The 12,011-nt window shown below is 33.0% G+C and overlaps 1 protein-coding gene across 1 annotated transcript in view; it reads left to right on the plus strand.

The window, feature by feature from the left end:
* The first annotated feature begins 10,322 nt into the window (after positions 1-10,322).
* The window catches only part of LOC127805989 (myosin-17-like), a 35,184-nt gene continuing 33,495 nt past the window's right edge, over positions 10,323-12,011 (plus strand). Inside the window, exon 1 of the mRNA XM_052342908.1 lies at positions 10,323-10,610. Within this exon, the coding sequence (XP_052198868.1) occupies positions 10,608-10,610 (3 nt within the window). The 5' untranslated portion in view covers positions 10,323-10,607. The remainder of the gene's footprint in view (positions 10,611-12,011) is intronic.

A 12,011-nucleotide genomic window follows, 5' to 3' on the forward strand; every position in this document is an offset into this window, starting at 1 on the left:
AATCGTACAAAATCATTCATTTAAACATCTAATTAGAGCAAATTATAGGCATACACCCTGATGTGACAATTTTATGGCATCTCTTATATTTCATCATTCTTTCTCCATCATCTCTTTAGCTCTTTCTCTTTTAAAAGCCAGCATCTCCACAATTCTCTTTTGCTCTCCAACTTTTCTTCTTTTTTTGGCGTCTTACATATCCCCTTTGGCTGCGTCTTTTCTAGGATCTCATTTTTTTATCTTGCATCTTCTCTCTCTCTCTCCAACTACATTACCTCAAATCTAACAGCGTCTAAACTCCTTTCTCTTTGTTATTGCTTGATTCTGAGAATTTGACAAGGATGAAGATGATTCTTCGCAATTAACCATGTGTGAAGTTTGAGTAACTCTAGCTTTAGCCTTATCCTTTATTTTCTTTTTCAAATTCTCCCCATTTGCTCTTAGTTGTTCCAATTGCCTTATACTCAAAGTTATGTATTTTCTAGAGGCCAAAAACATATTTTTATCCATGAATTTTTATGTTTTTTCTTGTGAAACTCTAAATTTTTCATGATTCCAAATGTGTCTCTGAACCATGCAAAGTCACTTATTTAAACACCTAGTTAACAAGTGATAATGCATATGCACTAACATGACAGTTTTTCGACATCTCCTCAACTCCCTCTTTCTCTCTTTCTTGTGTCCCCTTGGGTTTTTATCTCCCTCAGGCCAACATCTCCTCAATAATCTCTCTTTCTTTCTCTCTCTCCAGCTATATCTTCTCCAACTTGTCTTCTATCTCTAATGTCTTTTGCATCTCCTTTGGTTGCATCTTTTCCAACATCTTCTTTCTCTCTCTGGCTCTATTACCTTGGATCTGAAAACTTTTCCTCAACTCATTTTCTCTCTTCATCGTTGCTTGATTCTAAGGGTGAGGAAAATGATGATTCTTCATAATCAGCAATGTGTGAAGTTCGAACAATTCTGACTTTGCCCTTCTCCTTATTCCTTTTATTTTTCAAATCCTTTGCCTATACTCTTAGTTGTTCTAGTTGCCTGGGTAAGAGCCTTGTAGCTTTGTCAAATAAAGAGAATGAGTTGAGAAGACGTCGTCGAAGAGAGAAAGGGAGTTTAGGAGATGCCAAAGAGAGAAAAGATAAGCCAAATGTGACACCACCTAAGATAGAGTTGGAGCTAAGGGGATGCTGGAGGGATAGAGGAGAAGTCGAAAAGAGAAAGAAGAAGTTAAGAAGACGTCGAAGAGAAAGAGAGTTGAGGAGATCTTGCCATATATATATATATACATATATATATATAGAAAGAGAGAGAAAGAGTTGAGAAGACGCCGAAAAATTCTCACCTTATAACGCGTGTGTGTCACTTGCTAATTAAATGTTTAAATAAATAATTTTATATAATTTATGAGCACATTTAGAATTATGAAAATTTTAATATTTCAAAAATAAACGTAAAAGTTTAAAAGCAAATATATGTTTTTGGCTATTTCCTAAATGAAGTTGTGTATTATTATTGATTTAGGCTATTTCCTAAATGAATGTTCATACAAGTTTTTTTTATTTAAGTTTTGCCTCGACTTTTAGGCCTATCTCAAAGTTCGATTCATCCTTAATTATTCTGGGTTGACATTGAATCACTTAGTAAAAGTGTAATGTTATTATAAATTATTCACTAATTACATGATTAATCACCTTTTTATTTCAATCTGTAACAACTTTTTGCTTGAATCATGGGTACTCACATTGCACCCCCAAAAAATGTGTTTTCACACGAAATTATAAGAATACTCAAAAGTTATATTTTTTCTGAAGGTCAAAAGCATATTTTTGCCAATAAACTTTTCCGTTTTTTTGTGTGTGTGGAATTATAATTTTTTCATAATTTTAAATATGTCAATGAACCATGTAAAATCATTCATTTAAACACTTAATTCAGCAAGTGAAACGCATATGCTCTGACGTGGAAGTTTTTCGACATCTTCTCAACTCCATATTTGTCTCTTTCCGACATCTTCTCAGCGCTCTCTCTCTCTCTCTCTCTCTCTCTCTCTCTCTCTCTCTCTCGCCATCATCTCTCTAATTCCCCCCTCTTTATCTCCAACTTCTTTTCTCTCTCTAGTGTCTTCTCAATCTCCCTCGACTGCGTCTTTTCTAGCATCTCATTTCTCTACTTGGTATTTCCTCTTTCTTTTTCTCCAGTTGCATTACCTCAAATCTGACGACGTCTCCTCAACTCCCTCTTTCTTTTCATTGTCACTTGATTTTAAGGATCCAATGAAGAAAAAGATGATTCTTCATAATCAGCCATGTGTGAAGTTTCAACAACTCTGTCTTCGGTCTTTTCCTCCTTCATTTTCTTTTTCAAATCATCCTCGTTTGCTTTTAGCTTTTCCAATTGCCTAAGTAAAAGCCTTGTAGCTTTGCCAAATAAAGAAAATAAGCTAATTAAGGAAACATCATTGGAGAAAAAAAAATAGTTGAGGAAACGTTACTGGAGAAAAAGAATGAGCTAAGGAGATGTCCAAAAGAGAAAGGAGAAGCTAGATATGACACCGTCTGAGAGAGAAATGGAGCTAAGGAGATGCTAAAGAGAGAGGAAAAGTCGAAGACGACGCAGCAAGAGAGAATAATAGGGAATTGAGAAAATGTCAAAGAGATAGAGAAGAAACTAAGAAGATGTTGCCATAGAGAAAAAGGGGAGACAAAGAATAAGTTGATTAGATGTCAAAAAATTGTCACATCAGAATGCGTGCGTATTATTGTTGTCTGGTGAGATGTGTTAAATGAGTGATTTTGTATTGTTTATGAGCATATTTAGAAACATCAATAATTTAAGATTTCACAAAAAAAAGAATTGTAAAAATTTAAAGATAAAAATGTGTTTCGAGTATTTTCTAAATGAAGTTATGTATTATCATTAACCATCATCTCGATGGCAACTACAGCCCTCCTTACTGTAGTTAGAGTTTCTTCCTTAGTGTAGGTTAAACAAACAAATAAGTTTAATATTAAAAAATTCATTAATAAAGATCATTTAAGAGATTTAGCAAATCCCTTTTAAACTTCAAAGTTCATTAGAGTAGATGCTTTCTTAAAGGAACATGGCTAGTGCTACTGAAAGGTTTAGCTACAAGCCTTGGGATCATTACTCCATTATTGTTTGTCACATTAGTGGGTCACGTCGATCCAGATATTTGAAAAGGAAATGGAAATTTTCTCAATTTGGGTTTCTGTGCTTATGTTTTAATTGAAATTAATTGTTTTTGGATTGGCCATTTTAATGTAGCAATGGCTTATCCCAGCTATAATGGGCCTTAATGATTTGAGATTCAAATTATTGTTGATTCAAGTTTATAATTTAATGCTCGCTCAACATATAAATTGTTATGTTGCCCACTTTGAACAATATAATATTTGTCTGACGTAGAGAAAAATAAAAGAAGAGTATGGATCGTGTTGATTTAAGTTTATAATTTAATATTTGTTTAACATCGAAATTGTTATATTATATGTATTAGACAACATAACAGTTGCCTGATGTGAATAAAATTAAAGAGAATGTGTGACCCCCTAGTATGTCCGACAAAGGAAAACATTTATGTGCTTAACACACGTAGGTCATATTCCAATCATGATTCCTATTTTGCATTATGACAACAAAGTAATGAGCAAAAGAAGTTAGCTTTATCATGCATTATTATTAAGGTTAATAGTAATAAAAAGTCAAATATTCTATCTTTTTAACAATAATGTCCTAAATCTGTGTATAGGCACAAGCCTCTCCAATCGAATTCGGGTCTAAGATAAAATTGTATCGATCAAATCGAAACATTATTGTCAAATTTAAAATATTTAAATTAGATTATAAAAATACGAAAATATTTAACTTTCTACTATTATTACCCATAATTATTATTATCATTATTATTATTATTATATGGCTCTTCCCTTTCACCCCGTAGCAACTTTTTGGTGGAATTAATTTCCTAGTTGACCATGCCGGAATTTTATTTTTTAATTTTAAAATCATTCATTATATATGCTTTAAAAATTAGGTCATGTGGTGGCATATTCTTCAAGCCCATAGAATCTTGCATGGCCCAATAGTCTTGTTATCCAACATTTAGCCTGGCCCAAGTTTAAGGCCCATTATTCTTTCCCAAGCTTGGTCATTTGATAATCCAAAAGCTCAGGCCTGTGCCCATTTAGCCCATTTCCTTTGTCAGGTCACAAATAAACAATTGATTTCACATTTAAAAATTCATAATATTTCTTAACAACTCAAGCCTTTAAAAGTTTATCAATCTATGCATAAACATATAGAAAATAAGCCTATTTAATGCTAATTGGGGATTTATGCAATGGCATGCCTTCTAAGTTGTAATTATGTTCTTTTTATTTATGACATTAAGGGTGCGTCTGATTGCAATGGTGGAATTTGGATGGAAAGAAAATAAATTTCAGATAATTGAATTACAGGGAAAATGAATTCCTGAAAATTATAAATTTAAGCTGTTTGATTGGTATAATTTTCTATCTAGAAAATGATATTATTTTCTATCTTTTGCTGTTTGATTGGTAATATTTTCTATATAGTTTGATAATTTTTATTTTTCATTTCTATACATTTATATTTATCACAAAAAAATAAAAATAATAATAAGCACTCTTTATTTATTAATTTGTGATGAAATATAGCAATAAAAAAAATCAAAAAATTACAAAACCCACTATCTCACCCCCAAACCCATTTTCTCACCCTCTCTGTCTCCCTCATGCGTCTTCCTCCCGCCACCGTCGTTGCTAGGCATTTCTGAAGATGCAGAAGATCGAGCCGACAACCCCATCGTCAATCTTCTGGGTCAGTGTTGATCTCCCGTGACCATGGCCAACAACTAGATCCTCGCTATTGTCGATCCTCGCCATCGACTCCTCCAACCCGATCGTCAATCTTCTGCACCATCGACTCCTCCAACCCCATTGTCGCCATTTGAGTTAGTCGTAATGTTATCGTCATCACTGTGAGTCTCTCTATCTCTCTTATGTGGAGTTGGCGAGAAGCCCAATACGAAGGTCGTCTTCGGCGATGGATGGCGACTCACGAGAAGTCGAAGATGGCGACAAAGTCTGAGTCGGGGCTCGACTTCAGTGATAGATGGTGATGAAGAGGAAGAGGATGAAGCCGACTTGAATAGAAGAGAAACTAGAGAAATCGAGGTGGATAGAAACGAATGTGTTGTCCGCGCGGTGATTGAATTGCCTGGAAATAGAAAACAAGGCCCCCTAGGAAAATCATTTCCCGCAAAAGTGATAAAATAGCATCACATGATCGAAAATGGAAACTTAATTTCCCTAAAAAATAAGTACAATCAAACACTGTAAAAGTTAGGACTTGGATGGAAAATATTCATTTTTCATAAAAAATAAGTGCAATCAAAGAGGCCCTAATTTAAAAAAATATGTTAAAATAGTTTTTCAATGGGAAGAATTTAAAAACTAAATTATATACAGTTTTATTATATTTAAAATCAAATTGAATAATCTTTAAAAGTCAAGAAGCCTGTTATATTACTCACACGAGCTTGCAGGGGTGGGTGTATGGGTCCCACCCCTTAGGATCTACACCCCCTCTTAATTTGTTTATGATAGACCAATTTTATATCGTCTAATGTAAATATCATAATTTTTTTTAAAAGTCAAATGATTTTAATTATAAATTTGGATATCATATAAGTTGAAAGTAACAATACAGATTTTACGTATTTGATAAGTTACATAATGACCAATACAATATAGCACTCTTTGACTAATCGATTATATATAAATTATTAAAGAGATTGGATAAATTTTATATTTTATCTATTTACAATGGAATTTTATTTTTTTTTAATGGGTTGCAAATTTAAATATTGCAGCCCATAAAAAAACAAACAGAAACTAAATGTGTGTTTGATTGCATTATCTAGAATTTAATTATAGGTAATATTACCTAAAAAATAAAAATCATCTCACCCCCTTGAAAAATGAATTTCGTGGAAAGAAGGTTTAAATGGTTGTACTATACATATTTTTTCATGAAAAAATTAAGAGTGTTTGATTATTTTTCATAAAAAATGTGTAATAATTACATATTTTTCATAAAAAATATGTGCAATCAAACACACTCTAAGATCAATCATCTAGGATTTGAAATTTTTTTATGTTGGACAAATTTTATATTGTCTAATGCTAATAATAGAAATTTTTTTAAAAAGTCAAATGATTTTAATTATAAGTTTGGATAACCTATAAATTGAAAGTAACAATACAAATTTACGTAATTGGAAAGTTACATAATGACCAATACAATATAACACTTTGACTAGTCCACTATTTATAAATCATTAAAGAGATTGGATAAATTTTATGTTTTATCTATCTACAATGGAATTTTATATTTTATCTATTGATATTTTTTGATGGGTTGCAAATTTAAATATTGTAACCCATAAAAAAAAAACAGAAACTAAGATCAATCATCTGTGCACACGTTGGATGACAATCAAATGATGACACATACGTGGGGCTCTCTCCGACCGGAGGCAAAATCGTCATTTTAGCTCCCCGTGCTTTCAGAAATTTGAAACTGCAGGAATTCATGGGGGGCTAGCCTCGCTGCGATTAATTCAGGAAAAATTATAGAAAGGCGACGAATTTACTAATCAGATTATTGAAAGGGGTAAAAAGACGATTTTGCCTCCACACACCTTGCTCTTTTCTTCCTCTCCCTGTCCTATGAATTTGTCTCGCCCCTGCTGCTCTCGTCTCCACTGCCATAGTCGTTATCATCGACAGTCGCGGAGATGGCAGAGAGGCGAGGAGACGGTAACGGCCATGGCAGGGGAGATGAGAGCTGTAAAGACGGGGGCAGTGGCCCACTTTGTAAATTTGCAAAGCAGACGGGGCAAAATCGTACTTTTGCCCTCTTTTTGTGAGTCACTTGATAGGCCCGAAGATCTCTTCTTTTCCTTCGGGATCGAACATCAATTGCAATGATTCGATAGACGGCTCATTGAGATAGATATAGATGATTAATACCCCTTAGAAACGTATAAGAAGTTTTCTCCTAGTATGGCTTGAGAAAAAATGATCCGAAATTCTATTTATGTATAGAATTACAACGGCAAATAGGTCTACAAAATGATGAAATCAATTAGATTATGATTTTAGTCCTTTTTTTTTTCATTTCTAAAAAAAAATCAAATCATTCGTACTCATAACTCAAGTCGGATAACTCTCAAATAGATAAAAGAAAAATAGTTAGGCATTTCATTTATTGAGTGGTATTTAAACCCCTTTCCTTTTTGTGTGCCTCGTCGGGCCTGTATAATGACTCTTAGTTCATACCAAATTTTTTGATGCCTCAATTGCTTTGCTTATGTGTCATCTTATGACTTGTTGCTAATGGACCCACGTTGGGCAGCCGTTGCTACTAGTTTGGTCCCATTTTTATTTTTTATTTATGCTATGGTTTTTATTTTTTTTTCAGTAAATTCCACCTCTAATTTTTAGGTTGAATTTAAACTATAAAAGATAAAGATAATTTATAAGGATTTAAAATACTAAAAATAAACTCATAAGAGACTCAATAATTGCTCTTGTTATAAAAAAATAATTTTTTATTAAAATTAAAGAAATACTATATCTTCAAGAGCATTGTTATGTTATCTACCGTCGGGCAACATAGCAGTTGACCAATTGAGAGAGGGGGCGTGGGCTGTCACGTCCCCTCTCTCAATTGGTCAACTGTTATGTTGCCTGACGGTGGACAACATAACAGCTACCATATCTTCAAATAAATGTGATAAATATTTTTTACAAACTCACCATAATATGCACAAATTCATAATAGTTATATTTAAATTTATAATAATTTTATTCAAATTTAACAATAATTTATTGTAACAAGTAAATTTATTGCTAATTTTTATCTACGATTATTATGAAATTAAGTAAAACTGTTACGAATTTGTGTAAAATTATTAACAATTTGTATGTGTTATGTTAATTTGCGATAATTGTTTATTAAATTTATTTATAGATATAACATTTTTTAAAACAAAAATGCGATTTGGACACTTAATGTGTTATATTTGATAATAATAAATTAATACAAATATATAATATATAAATATATATACAACTATCGTCATAAAATATATTGTTTATCAAAATTAAACGCAAAGAAATATAGAATTTGACAATGTGTATATGTTATTCATGGATTTAGAGCCTGTTTGGTTGTGCTGTGGTGGAAAGAAAAAAATTTATGATAAAATTGCTTCTGTCTATTTTTTATATTGTTTAACTAAAACTTAAAAGTGTTTTAATAATAACAAAAATAAATTTTCTACTATACAGTAAAAGTAAAAAAATTGAAGCTTTTGTTCTATAACAAAAGTAGAAGTAAAAAAATTAAATTATTAATAAACAAAAATTAACCTTAATGAATATATAAACCACAACTATTGTCCTTCTCATATATATAAATATAAGTATTTACATAGATAAAAAAAAAAAAAAAAAACCAACCAACACGTCGGTTCATTGTAATGGAACCAAAGCACCCAGTAATGGGGTTTCTTCAGCCGCATCGCTGGGGATTAATTGAATCGTTCCCATTAAACCACCGTCTTGTGGATTTTGTTTTGTCTTTTTATCTCTCTACCATTTGAATTAAAAAATAAATTAAAGGGTGTAAACAGCCAGCGAAATTTAGGCAGACGTCCGATTGTAATGACGCCAATTATTTGCCTGTTTCCGCTTCAACTTCATTTCAATTTTTAGAAATTTTATTTACAGCAACTCTTTTTGTTTACTGTAATAATTTTATTGTAAAATCAAATATGATCAAAATAAATTTAAAAAAAAAATTCAGTTTTACTTTCTATTATTCTAAATGTGCAACCACCTTATTTCATAAACTTAATTGTTTCCCTAACTTTAGGATTCAGGAAATCAGCTTTCTTCCTAAGTCTAGCGTATGGGTAATGTTTAACCGAACCTTAGAACGAGGAGGTTCTATATTTTTGCATATTTATGAATTTAGTTGTTTTATTTGTGTATTTTTATCTTTTGTGTTTCATTACCTATTTCTTTTGATAATTATTTTTATAATATGTGAATGATCAAAAAATTTAGAGAATATCTACATTTCTAAAACAACGTAGTAGCTTTAAGCTTGTGTTCTTGTTCTCAACTTTGAAGCACGTATTCGTCGTCCTCGTAAAGTACCAATGGAAGGACAAGATGAGTAGCTTAATAACAATGTTTGACAATTGGAATGGCGAGACTGAATAAAGAAGTTATAATCGTAAACAAATAGAGAGATGACAAAGATAAGATCATTTGTAATCAATGATTAATAAAAAAAAAAGAAGAGAATATGACTTATTTATCTAAAGAGACGACTAGCGAGTCCGACAACGACGATAAAATAGATTAGACGGGTGGACGATTTAATTGAGATAACTTAGTAATAGTAATATATTGGGAGATGACTATGTGCTATGGTAATATGCTAATAGAATATTTTGAAAAAATAATAACTACAGAAAATAATTGAATATTACTGTATAGAACAAGTGTAAAGTTACCGTAGAAAACAAAAATAGTTGCTTCAAATAGAATTTTCTTTCAATTTTGTACTGAACTAGCCCCTACCCCTCCTCGCTTGTATATTCAAATCTTTTGGCCTTATGCCCTTCAAGTTCATTACTTTTACTGAACTGCCACTCCCCCTCCCCCACTCTCTCCCTTCGTCAATTTTAAAAATTTTCAAGCCCGCAAATAGCTTAATACATTTGCATAAATAATTTTAAGATCTCAATTAATTATTATCAAAATTCACAAATTAAACATTCCAACCGTTTCTTTCCCTTCAAGTTCAAACTTTTAAGGCGTGTTTGGGAAAAAAAAAAAATACTACTATTATGTACCCATACAAAATATATAATATAGAATTAATTATTTATGTCATTTTTCGTCCCCAAACCCAAAAGAAAAAAAAAATAAAAGGTAATCTGAACGGCCGAAAATCTAAGTAGATTTGTAATTATAAGTAACCATAGGCCCGAATAAATAAATTAAAATCACCACTAAAAATGAAATAATTAATGACAGTAATCAGCTTGTTTAGCGTTGAGAGCTTTGTTCCAGCAGGGACAGCGTGGCATTTGTGGAACCCCATGACCGGTGTCCAATACGACCATCTGACCAAAATATATACATATAGAGAGAGAAAAAGTGAATATATATATATATACACACGCAAAATACAGTAGAGAGAGAGAGAGGCCTTAAGCTTGCTTCTGTACATAAACTCATTTCTAATGAAGAGAAACCAAAAAGGCACTCTTTATAAGACGGAAAAAAAACAAAAAATCTACCAAAAATTGCCTTTGGTTTTCCGTCGGCTTACCAATCGTCTTCTCTGAAGTTCCGACGCTGCGAATCCGTGTCCTCTCCGATCTGACTCGCCGAGTCCGAGTCCTTGTCTCGTCCTCTCGTTCTCTGTCTTCGATGAGTTGAGGACGAGGAGGAGGTGGAGATCGAAATCCGGAACCCGTCAAAATGGTAATTTCGAGTTGTGTTCTTATTGATTGTTTAGTTTCGTTGACTGGTCGGTTTGCTATGGTCAAATCTGTTCAACTCGGAGTCCGTATGCTCTTGCGGTAGCTGGATAGCGATTATTGTGCTTGGTTTTAATCAAGTATTGAAGTTATTTGGTATTTTTTTGAAATTTACTAGGTGGATGGGGCTTTGATTTGGATTCACTTTTTGGTGAGGTTTGTTTGTCCAATATATGGATATATGGTAAATAGAAATTAGTCTAAGATTTGTCTATTTGAATGATTACGGATTGCGGCCTGGAGGAAGTAGATTGCTTTCCTCAGAAGCTATGTAGCTGTTGATGTCGCGGTGCGTCTGTTGTTAGGGTTTTCGGCTTGGAGGAGTACTACTATTCTTTGTTCAGTCGTCAATTTAGCATATTTAATTTGTTTTTGCAATAGACTTATGCTTGAATAAAAATCCTGCTGAAACTAGTGGTTTTGTTCTTGAGTTTATACTGTGTTGTAGAGAAAGTTTTGGAGATGTTGAACATTTAGATAAATGAGGGTTTTGTTGGCTGGCTTGCAGTCAAAATTCATTTTGTTAGATCTTTTGAACATGAAGCTTGATAATTTTTTAATCATTTTAAATTACGAAGAACAAATGTTTGTTATTGCTGGTGCATTTCTCACCGCCACCATGTGCCTGTCTCACAGCGAGTACATGCCATGCTTGGGAAGGCCTTTCCCAAATGTGGCAGTGAATTATCCACGTAGGTCTTTTATTGTTTTACATAGGTATCTTGGGTGAGCCTGTAAGGTGATTCATGACATACTATCCTTTCCTCCTCAAATATCTCTCCAGGTAGGATTGTTTTGGCTAGGGACAGCAGTTACAGTGCCGTAATATGAGCTAAAACTGTTGTGTTCTCTGGAGCTTATCTCCTGTTTAGCTTTATGGAAGCAGTCTCTTTTGCATGTTGCCTTGGATACCTCCTCAGTACAGTTCTCCTCGATATCTCCTTAGTGGTTGTGGCACCCCCCCGTCTCCATGACGAGGTATGCCTCTTATTTGACTTACCTTCGAGTGTATCAGCATGGTTGTGACATACCATGTCACATAGATCAACCTGGGTCACAAAGCCAAGGCACATCCTTGGCTTGTGATGACATGAAAAGTCTTTACTTCATGAAGTAGGATTTGCTCAATCTCTTCCTTAGAAGTGACCCTTTTTATTCTATTGGTTTCTAATTTCAGTTTCTAGCCCAACTTACTCATATGAGATAGAGTAGTATAATTCCAAGCATGATTCCAAAACATGGCAATGCATATCACATATTCAACCAAGTACAATGGTGTTTAAGTTGTACAAATCATTCTACCAAAAGTACTTACATAATATCTTGCATATTTCCTCTCATCCTC

Source organism: Diospyros lotus, chromosome 7 (assembly GCF_014633365.1).
Source record: "Diospyros lotus cultivar Yz01 chromosome 7, ASM1463336v1, whole genome shotgun sequence".
Classification (NCBI taxonomy): domain Eukaryota; kingdom Viridiplantae; phylum Streptophyta; class Magnoliopsida; order Ericales; family Ebenaceae; genus Diospyros; species Diospyros lotus.